At 37.7% G+C, this 21,233-nt stretch overlaps 1 protein-coding gene across 1 annotated transcript in view; it reads right to left on the reverse strand.

Annotated features, from left to right (window-relative positions):
• The window catches only part of FYB (FYN binding protein), a 181,313-nt gene that overhangs the window by 46,222 nt on the left and 113,858 nt on the right, over positions 1 to 21,233 (reverse strand). Inside the window, exons 3-12 of the mRNA XM_006889579.1 lie at positions 18,253 to 18,299; positions 16,558 to 16,577; positions 16,059 to 16,093; positions 14,221 to 14,341; positions 11,877 to 12,036; positions 10,760 to 10,904; positions 8,266 to 8,288; positions 6,663 to 6,729; positions 5,704 to 5,841; positions 3,923 to 3,948 (exon numbers count right to left, since the gene is read on the reverse strand). Coding sequence (XP_006889641.1) covers positions 3,923 to 3,948; positions 5,704 to 5,841; positions 6,663 to 6,729; positions 8,266 to 8,288; positions 10,760 to 10,904; positions 11,877 to 12,036; positions 14,221 to 14,341; positions 16,059 to 16,093; positions 16,558 to 16,577; positions 18,253 to 18,299 — 782 coding nt within the window. The remainder of the gene's footprint in view (positions 1 to 3,922; positions 3,949 to 5,703; positions 5,842 to 6,662; positions 6,730 to 8,265; positions 8,289 to 10,759; positions 10,905 to 11,876; positions 12,037 to 14,220; positions 14,342 to 16,058; positions 16,094 to 16,557; positions 16,578 to 18,252; positions 18,300 to 21,233) is intronic.

A 21,233-nucleotide genomic window follows, 5' to 3' on the forward strand; every position in this document is an offset into this window, starting at 1 on the left:
TTGAAGAATGGGATTGGTATTTTTATTGGGATTGCGTTGAACGTGTAAATTGCCTTTGGTAGATTGCTATTTTCACAATATTGAGTCTTCCTATCCATGAGCAAGGGATATTCTTCCACTTCTCCAGGTCTCTTTTTGTTTCTTGTAGTAATTCTGTAAACATTTCTTATGAGACTTTTGTCTGACGTGGCATTGCCAAAATGTTTATTCAGGTCTTAACATTTACATATTGTTACATACAGAGCATTACGCACAGTTCATGATGAAAACCAAATGGTTTTCATCCATAACATTTTTGAGGGATAGTAATTTCAGAAGAGGATGGCCAGTCCTGTTTCTTAGTCTTAGATTGGAAGCTCCCATGAAACCTGTCCACTGTGGGTGACCCTGCTGATATTTCAAATACTGAGAGCTTCCAGCTTCCTAGCACCATGCAAGCTATTGGAGAATGGCAAACTTGTAGGTCAAACAGACAACGGGATTGGCCAGTTCATTATGAAAATGGAGTGATTTATGGTCTCCTGAGAGGATTGATTGGCTTGCTTGTGGCATTCATGGGAGAACCATGACTCAGTACTGATAAGTAGGACAATTGCACAGAGGTTCAGAACATCACATTACCATCAAGAAGAAAAGCCTGGAGTGAAATTTGCCCTTTGGTCCAAGAACACAGAGTCCCTGAGAACTTCTTAGAAGAAAGAGCAAATACTGGTGATGGAACAAGACATGTGAAGCAGTAGCAATAGGCTTACTGACTGAAGAAACAAGAACTGAATACCTTCAGGCAGGAGTACTTAGAGGAGAGCTAAGGAAGCTGAAAGTAACACTTGCCCACAGAGGACAGAGACTTGTGTGTCTGTGCAGGGGTGACCAGGAGGATTCTGTTTGGGGGCATTCATACAGAGAGATACCTCTGGACAGGAGACTTTCAACAAAGCCCAAAGGACTGTACTACTAGCTTGTGTCAGACAAAAGAGACCTGCATGGACTGCATGTTGTAACCAGGAGGCATAGCATCAAGATAGGACCATGGGCCTGGATTGGAGTCCGTGCATAGAGACATAGAAAGATCTAAATGATAAAGGTTCAGGAGATCTTTTTGTTGTTTTTGTTATTAGGTGCTGTTGAGTTGCACTTAGATAATTTGAGAAAAAGTAAGCAGTGAGAGTTCTCTATACAAGGACCAGCAAAATTTTTCATTCATTATTCTCTATGTGAGAGTAAGAAAACAAAACCATTTTTTTTGCTTAGGGTTTTTAAGGTAAAAGACACATTTCAAGATAAAGAACTTTTGGAACTGATTCATAACTGAGAATCCAGCAGGTTTTTGAAGACCTGTAGATCTCATGACAGGAGACTGCTTCTTTCTCCCACAGTGCCTCTGGTGGATTTGAACCACCAAAGAGGTGTGGCCTTTGGGTTAGCAGCACAACTCCCTACATATGATGCCACTGGAAGGCACATTTATTAATAAGAGTTTGGGTCATTAAATGATAAAATAAACAAAATATTTTCTTCCAATACTTTAAATAAAGGGATGTTCCTTTCTCTACAACTTAAAGGCATTTATGATAGAATTAAAGAGGAAGAAACTGCTCATGAGTAAGTATAACCAGTGACTTGACTTTGCATTTTATTGTATCTACTGAAAGTTGGGGTCAAAAGTAGAACAGAGTGCTTTGTCACATTGCCAAAAATGGTTTGCGTGTCTTAACTTGACCCACTCACTCTTTGCCGTGGAGTCAGAACAGACTCATAGCTGACCCCCCAGCCCCCACCCCCAGCAGGTTTTTCAGAGGCTGTAAATCACACTGGACAAGAGTACCCAACCTTCTCCCAGAGAAGAGGTGTTGTATTTGAATCACCTGCCTTTGTATTAGGAATGTAATTCTGGTGGCCTCATGGTGAGGAACTGCACTGCTATCTCAAAGGCTTGAGGCTTGAATCCACCATCTGCTCTGCTGGAGCAAGATGAGCAATCTTCTCCCATATAATTAAATTGTTTCTGAAAATCTGTTGGAAGGTCAGCTATGAGTCAGTTCCAACTTGACCATACACAACAGCAACAACAACCTAGTAGGCCACCAGAGCTCCTCTCACATGTCTAACAATAATATAAATCAAGAAGTGGAATATAAAGGATACATTTTAAAAATTAAAGAATTTCGATTTATAGGGACCATGATTACATACAATAAATACTATGTTTTCAAAAGTCTTTGTGAGGACAAATATTACATGATGCCACTATTGTAGAATGGGACTGTCCTTGGGGTTAGGGAGACACTGAGTAAGATGGGTTCAATAATGTATACTGCACTGAAGCAGAGGAGGGAGAGAACCGTCTAAAAGAGAGATGTAACTGGATATTTCTGTCATCACAGGAGACTAGAGCGAGGGCTGCATGGTGGAGGGGACCTGGGGGAGGGTTTGTAAAACAATGAAAGAATCTTTTCTTTTACTTTTCCATAATTTTTGGACTCATGTACTTATAACTTGTTAGTCAAATTTGTGTCTTCTAGGTTGCAACACCCCCATGATACATCTTGAAGGATATGTACATGTACAGCCAAGCACAATCAATAAGAGTGCATCTGAATTCCAAAATCAATCTCCATAATAGTCTATGTGTTTCCTACTGCCAAAGGGGCCCTTTAGAGTAGTGAGAGAAGATCTTCACCCTGAAACCCACAGCGTCCCTTTTCAGCAGGAAGTAGCTAAGAGAATACGCCGTCCCCTTTTCCTTATGACTCAGGGTGAAGTCTCTCTCAGGGAGGAGTGATAGGGAATGGCAAAGGATACACTGACAAAGAAGATTAATCAGAACTGGCTTTGACAAGCACTGTGGCATTTGGACAAGAACAAACTGGGAGGAGGGTAGAGAGAATAGTGCAACAATGAATGAGTGGAAGCCCAAAATCTCTGTAAATGTTTGTGAAAATTAATAAAATATAATTATAGAAAAAAAAGTCTTTGTGTTGGAATTTCATGTATTATGTAGGCAAATATGAAAATTGGGTTATGACTGAAGAAGAAATGGGATTGCCTGGCACATATGGTATTCTCCATATGGATTATCCAGTGATCTCCAAATTATCCCTACCTTATGAACAGAGCAGAATCTCGTCCTGTCCTGTCCCGTCCTCATGATGCTTTAGTCCATTGCTTCAGCTCATGGGCCATGCTTAAGCCATTGCTTCAGTCATTGTCAGTCCATCTTACTAAGGGTCTTCCTCTTTCTCTTACCCTCTACCTTCCACAGCATGATGTCTTTTCCCAAGGGCTGGTCCCTCCTGACAACATGTTCCAAGAAAGTGAGATGACATTGCACAATCCCTGATCTAAGGAGCATCATAGTTGCAATTCCTCAAAGATATATTTGTTTGTTCTTTTCACAGTTCAGGAGGTGTTCGGTATTCTTCTCCAAAACCACAATTCAAAGGCATTGATTATTCTTCTGTCACCCTTCTTAATTGTCCAATTTTCGGGTGCATAAGAAACAATTGAAAAGAGGAACTTCAGGCCTTTTGTTCATAGGGTCCTTATGAGTTGTGCTTGACTCGAAGGCAATCAACATCAATGACATGGCTTGGATCAGGCCCACCTTAGTCTTTAAACAAGTATTTTGCTTCAGTAGGGTACTGACTGAAGAAGAGTGACGTTGAATGGGAGATAAGATATACACCCTCAACTCATCATTATCTGTATAAAAGCCTTCATCACTCCTTGGAATAACAGTTGAAAAACTATTCATGTTTTTTAACCTTTCCTTTTTCTTCTACTTCACTGACAATGGGGACACACAACATTCAAGGTTATAGAATTTATTATTTTTCAGCACCAGTACTGTGACTAAATCCTGCTCCACCACCAAATCTGTAAGAATAACTTATAAGATATATAATTAGTTTTTACTACTTACGCAATTGTTCAGGGGGAGCAGGAAAACTGAAATAAAAATGAGAATACAATTAATTATAATCAGAACAATATGAATATAGAAATGGAATCTTCTATTTAGACAATACATGAACAGGAAACAGCTCAGAGGCTTATAAAGGTTAATCGATTGATCATTATTCCTTTCTCATCCTCCATTTCTCCATGAAGTCTAAGTGTAGCCATAAGTTTGGAATTCATCAAGACTTTTTTAAACTCCAGTGTTTTCCAAAAAGTCTGGAGTTAAGATATTTGGTTGCTTTATTTTGCCAAAAGCTATAGGATAAATATGTGCAAATTTGTTCTGTAAGTTTGTACCATATTATTACAGAATAGTAAATGAAATGGACTTGAAATTTTGGACCCATTGTCTATAACACTAGCTTGGAACTATTTAAATCTCAGACTGAAAATGCAGAGTCTAAATGTAAAGACCAATAGGAATATTTATGTAATTACATTTCCCTTATGCATACCCAGACATAGGAGAATGGTGCATAAGAAAGGAACATCCGTGTCAGCTAGAGAGTGAGAGTGTATTAATATAAGTAATTTCAAATCAGGATTTGTGACTTTTAGTTGCAACAGATAAACACCTTAACTTTTATTATTTTCTGAGCTACAGCTCAGCAAATACATAAACACACAAATACACATACAATACCAGAAAACTGATGCACAACACAGGAATGGCTAAACTATACATGATTGGAATAATAAAAGTAACTTCTGATCTTATTTCTGTTGTGTAAGTATTATATTTGAGTAACGTGGAATAAAGCGATTTATTTCTTGTTATGCTTTCTTATAATTTCAAGTACACTGATTATTAAATGCTATTTTGGCATTTCATGAAGGGTTTAGGATTACAAATATGTGGAAGTGTGTGGAAATTAACTTCTTATAAAGAATCCAATTATAAGAATGGTAAACTCATTAATCCTTTATAAAATAGTTAAGAATTTTCAGTACTGGGGAACTGGAGGTTATTTATGATAAAGAGTTACATGTGGAATGGAAAGAGAAGATTTATGTTATAGTTTTTATTTATATAAACAATTTAGTAAAAATAAATTATAATGAGAAGAATAAAGAATTCAAATAAAAGTAATATGAAACAAAGTTATTAAGACTATTACTTTTTGGAGAAAAGAAATAATTATCAAGAGAATGCCAATATGGGATATATAATAAAATGTGACATTAAAATTGTAAGCTTAGGGGGAGCTCTGGTGGCCTAGTGACAAGGAGCTGCAACTACAATCCCAGAGGCGCACGGTTCGAATCCACCAGATGCTCTGCCGGGGAAGGAGGGGCAATCTCCTCCTGTACCAGTCAGATCTGATTTGATGGTACACTCATACAAAAATAATAAAAATTTAAAAAAAAAGACAGATCTAGCAATGACTTTTTAAACTATAAAATTGTAAGCTTAATAAAAGATAAAAAAAATTGTGAGGTTTTAATCATGATCCTTTAGTTATCAAAGAGTTTTACTAAATGGAGTGTGCTTATATGCAAATAATGAACATATATGATTGTATTAGTCAGTATGAGAGTGTGAGTTTCCGTGTGGTTACAGGTATTAGGGTTATGAGTTTAAAGATGACAATATGAACGAGGCTAAGGTGATTAATGGAGAATGACACTGATATGTTTTAAGGCTAACAGACTTTGGTTATTGGTAATGAAATATTAGTAGCATTTGATTAAGTGAGTATTAGTGTAGTTACTGTGCACTTAATTTGGTTGGCTGACTCTTACGGTGGACCTTCATTATTGTCTGAATCAGAGACTTTTGATTTCTCTCGTATACTTTTCTTTTTGTCATCTTTGCCCTTTAACTTCTTCAAAATTCCCCAGGACCACGAGTTGCTCTTTTCTTCAACCTGTAGTGTGGAACTTTGGGGCATGCAGGCATTGATCAGAATGCAATACAGGCATTGATCAGAATGCAATAGTCAGTGCAACATGAAGACATTGGGGGTGAAATTTCAGTGTTCTTATAATGGTGATCAATTGACTATCCAGGAAGTAAACAACTCATCGGACCTAACAACATGCTGCTGTTAAACATATAGGCGTGGCATTGGAGTGGTGGAATAGTAAATTTTTTTTTTAGTGAAATTTATTTCTTGAAATGTGAAGCTAAGTTCATCAGGAATAGCCTTAAAAACATCAGTTTTGATCTGCTTTATGATTATAAGTAAACAAGCAATCATTCTTAAAGTTTCGAATGTACCACATAAAAAAGATTTTAGCAACCTTTCAATACAGGTTCTGCCAAGATAGCCAAGAATCTTAATTCATTTGAGCTGCTTTATAATTATGATTATCCTATAATGGATAGCTAAGACCTAATAAACTCTGAAGATTTTTAAAGAAAAATAAATGATTGATAGATAAGTCTCTCAGTTGATAGGTAAATGATGGGATCAATCAGTTGATAAGTATATTATTGGAAAAAGCTTGAAAAAATTGACACCATTTGTAATTCTCTATTCTTTTTTTATTTTACTTCTTTGACAGAATTTTGAGATTTATCCAAACAATATACCACATCATTTGAAGTGTTTTGTAATTATAGTTCGTGATTCACTATTGCTGCTAAACATACAGACCAATTTTGGTAATGCAATAAAGAACACTACCTTCTGCTTTTAATCTTAACTTTAAGTAAATGCAATCATATGCAAAAAGCCAACTCTTTTGATAACGCTTACCCATCATCACCTTCTTCCTCTTCAATCCCATCATAAATGTCATCATCTGGTGGAGGTGGGAATGCTCCTTTATTTGGAGGACGGGAAGAAAATAATGTGTGAAAGTTATCATTCAGTCATGCAACTGGCACTCAAATTTTGGAAATAAATGTATCTTCTTTAACTATAGAAAGAATATATCTTTTATATTAAAAACAAAATAAAAGTAATTGTATTTTTCTACTCTCAAATGGAGAGCAGAGAGTGAACCAACCACTCTGTTGATGCTTTCATAGAGAATTCTCAGAGCTGAAATGATAACTAGGAAATTCAGGATGATATGAGGGACTATGAACTTGAGAAGAAAGGGATAGTGGAAATAGGCATGTGAAAACATCAATGTTGATAGGGACTGGAGCTAAGTATTGTGGAAAAGAAAAGAACTTAGGAGACAATAAGAAAATTTTAGTTGGCACTGAGGAGACATTTAGATGAAGATCCTGATCAAGAGACGTATGAAGAAAAACAAATGGATTGAAAGACAAGAAATGAAAGGCCAAAAAGACTGATGGCAGCTGAAACAGAAAAAAGAAAGACTTAGGTTAGGTAGTTATTCTTAAGGCTAAACTCTTGTTTGATTTGTGATCTTATTCTCCTGAAGTCCCTTTCTATTTGACATGTATGTATTTAACAAATGCCTGTTAAGCATTGTCTTGTGGGTAGTAGCACTCTGGTGGTCTAGTGAATAGAGAGTCACATTGCCAACTCAAAAATGAGTGGTTTGAACTGACTGGGACTCTCAGGAGGGAAGATGGGCATTCTACTTTCATATGCTTTCCAGCGTCAGGAGGGCTTGGGTCTGAGTGCGTAAGGAATTGTTCTGCCAACTCAATGGTGGTGGTGGTGGTTGTTGTGTACTGTAGAGTCAGAACTGACCCACAGCTGACCCTCCAGCAGGTTTTCAGAGGGAGTTAATTGCATGGGAGATTGCCCATCCTTCTCCCTCCTTCTCCTGCGGAGCATCTGGTGGCCTCCAACCACGTGCCTTCTGGATTGCAGCGCAGTTTCTTGTCACTAGGCCACCAGATCTAGACAGTTTAAAACTACCAGTTGCTCTGCAGGAGAAAGATGTTAATCAATCAAAAGATTGATGGAAGCCCATTGGAGGGTCAGCTATGAGTTGGTTCTGGCTTGAGGACACACAATAACAACAATGTATAAGAATATATACAATGAACTTGAAATCTTGCAAGAGAACATTTGTGCTGTAATAAACTATTTCAATTCCTTTGTTTTCTTGATGAGAAAACCAGACCCCCTAAATGTGGAATAGCTAAGATAACTAAATTACCATACGAATAAAATACTTCTGAAAATGAAGGGGGATGCTATCAGTTAAGTGTGCTCCGACTCATATACATCAAGAAGGACTTTGGCTTTGACATTAAGTTGTCATCTGGTGACAAGGACTCAAATCTAGGACAGCACTTTCCAGTCCACTGTTCTTTGTGGTACATTAGGATCCCACTTTTGCAGACTAACGCAATTTGCCATTAGTCTCTGTGAATACGTTAAAAATGTCAAGGACTTGTAGAGAAAGTACAAAGTGAAATGGGTGACTCACCTCCACTTCCACTCTGACTATGGCTATGGAAACAAAAAACAGAAAACAGAGAAAAATTAACATATGAATTAATTAGCTAAAGTAGAAATAGAATAGTTTTAAAAAGTGATTCCAGGCCCATTTTCAGGTCTCATTTTGAGAAACTGTGTTTGGGGTTGATCCCTTGTTCTTCTGATACTATGTTTTTAATACTTACAAGGCTAGGAAAACAAAAAACAGTATTCAGGAAGGAAAATCAGATTGAATATTCAACATCTCATATTAAGTATGGCACTAATAATTATTGTCTAAATAAATCTATTAATCATTTAGAAAGAGAGCAATGTATAAAGCTATCAAAATATTATATGTCAAAGAATAAAGTATACTCCTTATCATAATGGATTAATAAATTGTTCATGAGAAGAATGCTGAAATGACAATTAGTTTGCTACTTATATGTTTACCACAATAAATAAGGCAAAGGGGAAAATACAAAAAATGTTACACAAATAATCCTAGAGATACATATATAAACAAAAGTGGTAGTAATGATATGAAGAAAAATTTAAGTGTTAGAAATTTATTTATTGTTGGAAAGAAAACTGGAGATTAGAAGTCATATGAGGTTTCTTGGTGGATGACCTGAAGGATTGATGAGCAAGGTGGAGAACTATAGAAAGAGTATTTCAGGCAGAAGAAACAGCAAATGCAGTTGCTAGTGTGACAGGAATTTAGCCAAGGAGGGAGTGAGGCAGGAGATATATCATGAGAATTAGTTAGGAGCTGTCATGCAGAGCTATCATGTTGTCAAGAGGGGCCAATTCTTCGAGAAAGACATCATGCTGAAAAAGGCAGAGGGTCAGAGAAAGAAAGGAAGACCCTCAACAAGATGGATTGACACAGTGACTCAAGCAGATTGGCCACAAGATGGATTGACACAGGCTCCAGCAAATCAGAGATCATGGGGGAAAATGCAGGAGAGGACAGAGTTGTTTATAGGGTTGTGGTCAACTTAATGGTACTTAACTAACAACAGTAACAACCATGCAGAGCTTAATGGATCCTGATCAAGAGCTTGCTGTTGACACTGACTGCAATGACAAACAAAAGAAAGCAGAAGAGTGTTAGGATCCATTTAGATGGAAAAGTCTATCTAAGGATCAGTACTGATCAACTGTCCATTGCTAATCTGTCACACAAGAGCAGAGGCAGAAAGCAAATGCTTAGACACTTTTACACCCAATAGACTGTGCTTCAGCATCAAAGCACGTTATCAGTGGACAGTGTCCATGGACTGGGTAGAGAGCAATTTGGATGTTGTCTAACTGATATGTGGAAACACTTGTGGGACTTACTATTTGAGAAGCACTCAATTAGATGATTGCGGTGCCTGGGATGTAGAGATTAGACTGGGAGAGTATGGAAAGCTTTTTTAATCACACCCACCCACCAGATGGTGTCAGCGGGGGGGAAAAAGATGGGTAAAGTCAGGGTAGAAGTTTTAGAATTACTTGCATTTTTAAATGAAAAGTTAGTATATGCAGGGAGGGAGAAATAAATGTGAAGAGTAACATATAGGTTCTGAAATACAGATGATTGGAGGAGATAGGTCATTTGAAGGAGTTTGGCGAAGAGTGGTGTAGTCGTTACATGCTGGGTTGCTAATGAAAATGCCAGTGGTTTGAATCTATCAGTTGCTTCACGGGAGATAGATGGGCAGTTTCTTCCAGTTAATAATTACAGCCTTGGCAACCCAATAGAGTGGCACCATCAGTGAGAACTGACAGGACAGCGGAGGGTTTTGTACAGAAAATTTTAAGTCACTTGTTTACATTGATGTATCTGATATGAGTGAGCATCATGATATTTAAAAAACACACATCGGCATAAGGAATTGAATATTTAGAAGTACAAAGTAGAATTTAAGCATAGGTCACTGTTTCCCCCATTGTTTTTTCAAATAAGAATACTGGTTATTTCCAGTGCAAAACATTTTATGATGCTTCCTGTTTCTTATTTCATCCCGTAATAGTTACTTATAGGCATATTCCTAAGAGCACATCATATCACAAAACAATGATTTCAAATAACAACATAGTTGATGGGTTCTAACAACAAATGAGTCACGATATTTCAAGTAGTATTGGATACATAAATACATATAAAGACTTGTGTTGTTGTTGTTGTTGTTGTTGCTATGTGCCGTCGAGTCACCAAGAAAACTCTCACTCCTACTGGGGTTATTGTAGATGATAATTTGATTTTGTGATAGAGAGCAATAGAAAATATGTTGTTGTTGTTGTTGTTGATTGCCTTTGAGTTGAGCATGACTCATATCAACCTTATGAAAAGGTCTGAAGCCCCTCTACAACTGTCGACATTTATCAAAGTTCATAGAGTTTCCAGAGGCATGTGTTTTAGGAAGTAGATGCTGCTAAGGTGAAACTCTAGGATCTTAAAACACACACACAACAAGCATCTGATTGGCTCTACGATTTGCCTTTGTACATACCTGCTACCATTATCCTGCTCGGCAACATCATCATATACCTCCTGGTCGTCTTCAACAGGCTTTGACACCAGAGCACCAAAGGAGGTCTTTTTCCGTTTCAAGGAATCGTAGTCAATCTCCACAGCAGTTGTTTTAATGTAGCCATCTATCAAAAGAGAGATCATGGAGATTCAGGCATGAGACAGAATTCATTTTCTGACCAAGGGCTTCAAGTGCAGTTTACATATTGGAAAGTTGTCATTAATAGATTACTTGTACAGTTCCTCTTTAAAGTTTACCTTTATTCCTTGGCTTGCCTGTCTGATTTATAGGCCTCTTATGAAGTCTTTGGCAAAAGATATCATGCTGGGAAAAGTAGAGGGTCAGAAAAAGAGAGGAAGTTGCCTCTGAGATGGATTGACAATGTGACTGCAACAATGGGCTTGAACATGGCAGACACTGTGAGACTGGATCAGGGGAGGGCAAGGCAGCCTCTGTTGTTCACAGTGTCACTATGAATTCATTGACTCAGTGGAAACAACAACAATAACAACACCATGAAGACATGTTTCACTCTCATGTGCCAAAGCTATATATTGCTGTTGTTGTGTTACCATCGAATTAAAACTGACTCATAGCTGACCCTCCAGTGGATTTTCAGAGACAGTTCATCACGTGGGAGGAGACTGCCTATCCTTCTCCCATGGAGCAGCTGGTGGAGTCAAACCACATGCCTTCAGGATTGCAGCACAGCTTCTTACTACTAGGCCCCCAGAGTCTGGCCTAAACCAGACCTTGATTAAAAAATACCCCAAAAACCAAACAATCCCCCCCCAGCCCAAACCAGCCTTTTTTATAAAAACTCAGAAGTGATTCACAGGGATAATTTTCTTTTCCCCTTTGACATCAATGACTGAGTCTGATACCTTTTGCCATTTGTTAGACTAATATAACAATTTGCCTGATTCCCTTTAAAATACAAATGGAGATAAATTACATGTCATATTAATCGTCCTATCTCTGTCCAAGCATGAAGATATTCCTAACATGAAGATTGTGAGTAGATCTAGGAGAATTTGCAAATTAGATACCAGCTCAACAAGAAGACACTTTGAAATCAGAAGGAGACTTAACTCACATGATCCTCTGGTGGTTCTGCCCAACCATTTCCCCTCAGGATTGTCTGTGATGCGGATGATTTCAATGTCATCTCCTTGCTTGACGCTCAGTTCATTCTTTCCTCCTTTGACATCACAGCAAGCCTTTGCTTGATGGATGACTTGAATGGGACCTGTCAGCTGCAGAGCAAAAATGTAATCACGGTGGGCTACCTTATTATCCTGGAAATCTTTAAGGAATGCAGCTCAATTCAATGCATTGCTGTTGAATCAGAACGGAAACTGACGTAAAGCTGGTTTTCAAAGATTGTAACTCTTAGAGGAAGAGATCACCCATCTTCTGTCCCTGGAGTAGTTGGTAGATTTGAACTGCCTGCTTTTGGGTTGACAGCAAAGCACCCTATCCACTAGGCTAACATGCAGTATGTTAAAAATTAGCCCTGCCCATTTATAACACTTTCAGGTTTGAACTAGAAACTGAGAGTGAACAGTATTTCTATCTGCTAGATGTTCTAGCTAGAGAAAGAGGGGGAAAATAAAATCAGAGGCCAAATCAGGTCAGCAAAGACCCTACAGAATGGAGTCCAGAATAGAATAGTAGTGACATGATGACCTTACAAACTATGTGACAGACACACAAAGGTAGCTGCTGATAATTGAATGCCATTGGTGCACAATCCATGAGACCCTCTGGTGCTGCAAGGGTTGAGCACTGAGATGATAGCCAAATTGATAGTTCAAATCCCGTGGCTACCTAATGGGTGAAAGACCAAGAAACCTCTCCTGCATATATTAAAAAAAACCCCTCAAACCCTCAAAGTCATTCCCATTAAGTCAAAACAGACTCTGCTGCTGACCCTCCAGCTGGATTTCAGAAGCTGTAAATGAAATGGGAGGTGACAGCCCATCTTTCTCCAGTGGAACAGCTAATGTATCCAAACCATCAAAGGGATGCCTCCATTAGGCTAACTCAACTACATGCTAAGCGACCCCAGCTGCCCCTATGTAGACTGTTGTTGTCACTGTGTTCCATTGAGTTGGAACCCACCCATAGCTGACCCTCAGGAAGGTTTTCAGAGGCAGTTAATCACGTGGGAGGAGGTTGTCTGGCCTTCTGCAAAGCAGCTAGTAGATTCAGAACTCCCGCCTTTGGGATTGCAGTGCAGCTTCTTGCCACTAGACCACCAGAGCTCCCAGAACTGTAATGTGAGTAGATTACAGCCTAACAAACTGTGTGGAGAAGTTCTGCTCTGAAACACACAGGGTGGCTATGAGTCAGTAATGAATTGACAGTGCTTACAAACAAAACTGACAGTCCATGCTGGCTGCAATCCATGCTTTGATGGGATGTGCGGGCTGGTAGATAATGACACGTTACTTTATCTTGGCATTAAGTAATAATTCTGACAGTTCTGTCAGAATGAATGTGCCTTATACAGGAGAGGGAAGGGTGAATTATAGCAGAGAGGGCTGTACTTGTGGGAGTATGGCTTCTTTTTTAAAAAAATCTTGATTAGCCATCTATCTATACACTTGGAGTAGACATTCTTTGCTATAATAAGGACAGCATTATGAGAATGATTTTGTAAATCAAAACACACAAACACATGTATCAAGCCTTTAATAAATAACATCCTGAATTATATGGTGATTTCTTTGACAGCAGGAGAATAATTTAACTTAGATCATGATTTATAAATTCCTAGTTATAAATTCCTAGTTATAAATTCCATGAAATTATTAATGAATCTAAGCATAAAAGCAATCCATGAGATATGCTGAGTTAAACAAAATAAAGTTGTGGTCTTTTCAACATAATTAAAAAAACCTTTTTATGTGTAAATATGTATAGTGAATTTTCAAGTTCTTTCTTATTATATTGAATACCATCAATTTTAAGACGTCATTAACCATGTAACACCAAGAAAGAAAGAGGGAAATATATACCTGAGTGTGAATTAAATTATGATGTGTCAATGATGTTAAAATGCTCTAACATAAGAATTGTTAAAATGTGCAATAGTGTCTGCAATAGAATCAAGAAATATGTGAGCCATTAAGACATATGTGTAACCTTTTAAGTAAAAATATATTATCATGTTGTGGGAAGAGTATAAGCAAGTAAGTGCTGGTCTTGACAGACTTGAGTTCATGATTCATAAAGAGGATAGCAATCATATTTTATTTGGATGTCAATAGATGGCATTTGTAGTGAAAGGATGTGGGTGCATACTGGACAGAAAAATTACTGTAGTGGTGATAGTTTCTCCCTATAAAATGAGGAAATGATTTTGTGGCCATGGAATATGGGAGCTCTCAAACACAGCGCTTCATCTTTTTACCCATCAGCCAAAAAGCTCTTACTTTAAATTTCTTCTTTATTTCTTGTTCTTTCTTTTCTTTCTCTTTCTGTTCTTTTTTCTCTTGCTCCAAACGCTTCTTTTCCTCTTTTTCTCTTTTCTTCTCTTGTTCCTTGGATGCTTCTCTGTTTAAAAAAAAAACAAAACAAAACGTTTGGTTTCAGTGTGCGAAAGCTCACTAGCCAGAAGGGTTTCTTTCTGCCCGTAAAAGAAGATGATATCTGAAGTATCTTAATTCACTGCTGATGAACTCACAGAACTCACAGGTTCTCACTAAGAGAAGCCTGATAATTGCATTGGGAGCAGTTGGTGCATTTGAACCACAGGAGATTCAAAGCCTTTGACTTTAACAGCACAACTCGCTAGGGACTATCCTGCCATAGCTCCTGGGAGTTTGCCCTGAAGTGTAGAGGAAGGTAAAATGGCCAAGAGTGACAAGGAATAGTTTTGCCAAAATTGCTGAGTTAAGAGATTGTTTTAGACAACACCAGTGAGGCACTCACTCAGCCGTGTAGGGTCAAAAGAGCAGCCTTGCCCAGCAATAAAGCCCTGAAGGAGAGGGAAAGAAGAAAGGATTACATGGAGGAAATGGGAAAAGGGTGATTGAAGTGTGGATTGTAACCAAAGTTATGAAACAAAAGGTGTATGAATGACTGAATGAAACCTCAATGTACTTTGTAAAACCATAAGAGCGAGAGAGAAACAGAAAACCCATAAAAATCAACTGATTGAAGTCACCTTCAAATGATTCCACTCTTCCTCACCTTATGCTGGCAAGAGAAAGGCCCTGCTTAGAAAAGGCTTGATCTTGCTACAGAATTAGAATTAATTTATCTTTCTTTCATTTACACACACACACACACACACACACACACACCTTGGTTCAGAAATTTTTGTCCAGAACTGGTTGGACAAGAACAGAGTAGAGAAGTTAAGATGATTGTTGTTGCAATTCCAAAGGCATATGGTTCGAATCCACCAGCTTCTCTGCCACACAAAGATGGGCAATCTCCTCTCATGCTATTTAATGCCTCTGAAAACCCGCTGGAGGTTCAGCTATGAGCTGGTTCTGACTCAGTGGCACACAACAACAACAACAATCACAAGATCAACATAAGATAAAACAAGGGTAAAGACATCTTCATTTGTTTTCCCAAAAAAGAGAAGAATTTTCCAAATTCAAAAAAAAATTATTCAGTGATCCCGGGCTACCTAGAAACCCATTTTGGAGCGGTTAACATTTTTCTGATTTTGCAGTTCAAAGCTTTGGCCTCTGGAAGTCTTGCTATAATATACTATTTCTCCTAATGTCCCTGTGTAGAGAGCTCTGGTAGCCTAGTTCCTAAGGGGCTGCACTATTAAATGAAAAGTTCTGAGCCAAGCTACTGTGATGATTCTAATCTATCAGGAGGCCCATAAGTGAGAACAGACAACCTCCTTCCATGCAATTTACAGCCTCAGAAGCCCAATGGATGTCAGCTATGAGACAGTTCAGACTCTCTGCCAGTGAGTTTTAACAAACATGTGAGGAGAAGCCCTTCCTAGGTGAGGTAGGGTAGGTGGAACACAGAGAAATGATTTATTTGTCCAAGGACAGTGCAAGAAATGCAAATTCCTGGCTCTGTCTTTCAAACTACAGGTCTCTGTCCTCTGACACAAACCTTCTAACAGATTTTCCCATGGCAACTTCAACCCTTGGTATTGAAATAAAAGTTATCATTTATATGGCAATCTTGAATAGATAAAAGTTTTTTTCTACTGTTTTTGTCTATTCTTCCTCACATAAAATATCACATTTATCTCAAAAATAACATATTATGAAAAATATAGATAAACTCATACATGTCTTCATATGTTTCGCCTTCACTCTCTTGGTCCTGTCAAGAAAAACATTAGTGATGATTAAATTTTTAAATAAATCATATCTATAACATTAAATAATTTTTTAATTAAGGCACATATATTACATTAAATAGCCAGAAAAGTAAATGTAAATGTTGGTGATTTAGGCTTGTTTAAAATATTTTTTCTCTTCAGAAAAAGAGTGGGAAAATAAGCATGAAAAGTCTTCATTTTCGATTCTGTCTACAGTTCAGTTGAGTAGCCACAACTTAAATTCATGGTCAGCATTTCAATATCCTTGGGAGATGACATAATGATAGAATTGCAATGTCTTCAGCATTTTAGATAAAATAATACTACACAGTAAAAAATAATCACCATTCATCATAAGAATTGTCACTTTCATTTTATACCAATAGGAAATAAATCAATAATTGTGAAATATTCTATTTAGAGCAGTGTAATAAAAGAGGAAAATGGGAAAAAAAAAGATACTAACATCATCTGGATTTCCAGCACCTAAAAGATTAAAAAGAAGAATGAAATTTTACCATATTGTTATTAACACTCATTTTAATATAATGTAATTAGATATAATAGGAAGCTCCGGTGGCTTAGTGGTTAAGGAGTTGTGCTGTCACCTTAAAGGCAACTGGTTTGAATTTACCATCTGCACTGTGGAAGAAAGATGAGCAATTTCCTCCTGTGCAACTTATAGCCTCTGAAAACCCACTGGAGGGTCAGCGACAAGTCAGTTCCGACTCACTGGCACATAATAACAACATTAGACCTACTATGACATGATTCAAAGAACAGTTCATAATCTAACAGACAATGCTTTATCAAAGAAAAAGTAATACACAAGATAAGACACAATTTTGATGCTTATTATTATTTATTTGATAATTATAACTTAATTATATAGTAATTATATTGAGTTTTAGAAAGTAATGCAAAAGCAAATATTTAGTCCACCCTTTATCCTCAATAGAATGGTACATACATTTTATCCTATGTGTGTAACAAAGGAATTCTCAACAAATCTCAACTACTAGTTCATACTTTTTGACTTATCTAGTCCCAAATATTTACTTCATATATCAAATACATCAATTAATACCCCAAGAGGGGCCAGTCTTTAGAGAAGGACATCATGCTTGGAAGGGTGGAGGGACAGCACAGGAGAGGAAAACTCTGGATGAGATTGATTTACACAATGACCAGGATAATGAGGGTATGTGCGTCAGAGACACTGAAATTGGCTCAGGATAGGACCTGGTTTAGAGCTGTAGTACATGGGGTTGCTAAGAGTTGCAGATGACTTGACGGCACATAACAACAGCAACAATGACCTGTCAGTCCTTCTTGTTGAAGGTTGTTCTACCTTTTGCTTAGCCTCTACCTTTCTTAGCAGGATGTCTTTTCCCCGGGATGAGGGCCGGCTTCTCCTGGTAACATGCGCATTGTACCATTCCAGATGTTAGACAGGACACACTTGGAAAACTGGCTAAGACTATGTGCTGATGAAAAGTAGGCATACTGACATTTGCATGTCTTGTTTATGTAATCTGTACAGATGCTGTGATTCTAGAAAAAAAACACTTTTGTTCCATTTATTAAAAATAAGTACCCCATGCTTATGAGCAGTCATTCCATTGTTGGACATTTAAAGCAAGACTGTAAGCAGTCCACATAGGATATACCAAGCAAGGCAACATTGCATTGTGATTTGTGGTAGCACTGAGTTGAAAGGAAGAAATATGTGGATTTAGTTCAAAGCAATAGATTACATATAAACAGAGCACCATGAATGGACAAATGCAATACATTTGGATGAATACTTAGAAAAACTCCAAACCCTCCTAAAAATTCAGAGTGAGTGAGCCATAACATGCAGTTTATGTAAATTAACAGGTACATACAAACAGTAGTATGCAAAGAACACATACAAACTAACACATGTTAACTCTGTTAGAATGTTTGTCTATGTAAAAGGAAGATGGAGGAAAATGAGTGGTTCATGACAATACATTAAAAGAAAGAAAATGAAACAAGAGAGGGGTCTTCTGTGGATAAGTGATAGTAATGACTCAGTGATAGTGATTATTATGGATTCATAAACCTATAATTAATGATTAATATAAGCTCCTTTTCCGGTATATAGGAGAACATAAAGCATTGCTTCAGTGCTTACCTTCAGAGTACATGCCACCATCTTGATGTTCTTCACTTACGGGGCTTCTGAAAACAAGAAAGAAGAAAAAGTGAAAATTCAATAAGTATTGAAGTATTTGCAGTATTACTTTTTTTGCAATATTACTTTTATATTTTTATGCAATATTGTGTTATACAATATTATTACACAAGTATTATTATTCCCTTCATAATAAAAAAAAGAAAAAAGAATATAGGATTATTTTTAAACTTAGTGTTTCCTCCTTAATATTTGCTCTTATTTAAAAGTTTGGTCATTGACAAATGGGAAGATTTCATATCACACTACTCAATAATAGTGTTATCATACAATTGGTCTCTTGCTTTAGAAGAAAACATATTTTCTGTTAAAACTGCTGTAAACCAGTAGTTCAATAATTCTAGCATTCTGATAGTTTTTGATTCGTTTTGCAGCTATATGCCCAAAGAATTCATTCCATCCTTGGATTTCTTTCTTTTCTCTAGAAGTTTCCCACCTGGTTTCACATCCATCACTACTTGGTTTTGACTTGGAGGTGTTTGATTTCTAACTACTCATCCAGTGACTCTGAAATATTTTCACTGTCTATCCTTCCAAAGCCTTAATGATTTATGTAAACATTTCTATTTTTTTATTCTCTATTCCAAGTTGATTTCCATCTGGAGAAAATTGCCAACTTCACACTGGCCATTTTAAGTATTTGGTACCCAATCTCAACAGAGGTCTGGTGGCTTAGTAGTAAAGAGTTGTGCTGCAAACCCAAAGGCATGTGGTTCAAATCCACTAGCTGTTGTTCTGTGTGAGGAGGACGCAATCTCTTCCCATGTGATTTACTGTCTCTGAAAACCCTCTGGAGGGTCAGCTAAGAGTTGATTCCAACTTGACAGTGCAGCATAGCAACAACAACAATCTCAACTACACCCTCAGTGGTATTGTATCATTTCATTGTGTTATTTCTTTCTAGTTAAACCTGTCATATCATTCATGCTGGTGATTATAAAAAATTTTTTACATTCTCAGTGGCTTCAAAACCTTTCAAAAATACCAATTTCTTTCCCTGATTTAAAAATACTGTTTTTTTCTTTCCCTACTTTTTTTAATTATTAATTTTAATGAACGTTTACAGAGACTTTGGATTTCTATTCATTCATTATTGCATTTTTTTCCCTAACCACCCCTCCCCCCAGTTTGCTCTTCTCTTTGAGAAGTAAAAGAAAAATTCTCTCATTGTTATACAATCCCTCCCCCCAGGTCCACTCTACTGTGCAGCCTTCATTCTGGACTCCTGTCATGACAATAATACCTAATCATATATCACTTTTAATCATTTCTCTCCCTCATCTGTTTCAATGTAGTACACATAATTTGTCCCATCTTTCTCAGTCTCCCCTCAACCCCGAATGCCGGCCCCTTTTTACAACAGTGGCCCTATGCAATATTTGTCCTTCTGTGACTGAGATATTTCACTCAACATAATGTCCTCCAGTAAAAACACTGTTTTTTATTTCACTGATCAAATAGCAACTTCAGGTTAAACTATCCCTTAACCTATAAATTTATCTGCAGTTAGACGTATTCTCACGGGTTAGTGCTTTTCTCTGTGCTCTGAAAGTACAAAAATAGTTAATTGCCAAATCTACTGGACACCTTTTAATATTCATCTTACTTGAATGCTGTGTAGCCTTGACAACATTGGTATTTTGTATTCTTTGGTTGTCATGGTGCTCTTTTGAGGCAAGGATGGTGAAACTTATTCCCATGTACTTTGGATGTGGTGTTGTTGGTATGTGCCATTGAGGTGCCTGTGACTCTTGGTGACACCATGTACAATACTTCTGAACTTTGCCCTTGAGCCAGTCTCACTGTTTCTGATGAACCTACTCACATTTACCCCAGTTACTGTGTCAATCCATCTCATCCAGGGTCTTTTCTCTCCTGTGCTGTCCCACCACCCTTCCAAACATGACTTTCTTCTCCAGGGTCTGGTCCTTTCTGGTGGCAGAACTTCAAAATTGTTGTCTATCTAAGGAATAGCCTGGTTTCACCCTGCCCAGGATAAACCTCTTTGTTCTTTTAGCAATCCATGGTATGTCCAATACTCTTCTCAAGCACCACAACTCAAAGGCATTAATTCTTCCTTTGCCATCATAAGTCATTGTCCAGTTTTCTAATGCAAAGCAAGTAATTGTGAAGGCCATGGCCTGAATTAGGTGCACCTGAGTCTCCAGACTGACACTGTTACTCTTTTGCACTTTGCAGAGATCCCTGACAGCTTTCCCCAGAGCAAATAGCCTTTTGATTTCTTGACTACTGGTGCCAAGAGTGTTGATTGTGGAAACAAGCAAGCTGAAATTGTTACCATCCTCTATCTCCTCTCCATCTATCACGGTGCCGCCAATTGGTGAGAATCTTTGTTTTCTTGATGTTGAGCTTAAATCCATATTAAAGACTACAGTCCTTGACTTTCTGCAGCAAATGCTTCAGGTCCTCCTCAGTTTTGGTGAGCAAGGTGCTGTAATCTACATAACGTACGCTGTTGATGGAGTCTTTTTCCAATCCTGATGCCATATTCTTTCTCATAAAATCCAGCCTCTTGAATAATCTGTTCTGCATATAGATTGAAAAGGTATGGAGATAGAACACATCCCTGAATCACTCATTTCCTGATTTTGAACCATGTAGTATTTTTTTTTTTGCTTCGTTGTCCAAGAATAGGACCAAGTACAAGACTGTGTGAGCACAATCAAGTGTTTTGGAATTCCCACTCTTCTCAAGGTTAGCCAAAATTTGTTGTGATTCACACAGTCAAATACCTTTGCATGTTGTTGTTGTTATGTGCCATTGAGTCTCTTGCGACTAATAGCGACCCTATGTACAACAGCCCTAAACCCTGCTCTATCCTGTGCCAACCGTATTGCCTCTGACACACCCATCCCGATTACCTCAGTCACTGAATCAACCCACCTCATAGAGGCCCTTCC

The sequence above is a fragment of the Elephantulus edwardii genome, unplaced genomic scaffold, assembly GCF_000299155.1.
Source record: "Elephantulus edwardii isolate Elephantulus edwardi_28Jun2011 unplaced genomic scaffold, EleEdw1.0 scaffold00079, whole genome shotgun sequence".
Lineage (NCBI taxonomy): Eukaryota > Metazoa > Chordata > Mammalia > Macroscelidea > Macroscelididae > Elephantulus > Elephantulus edwardii.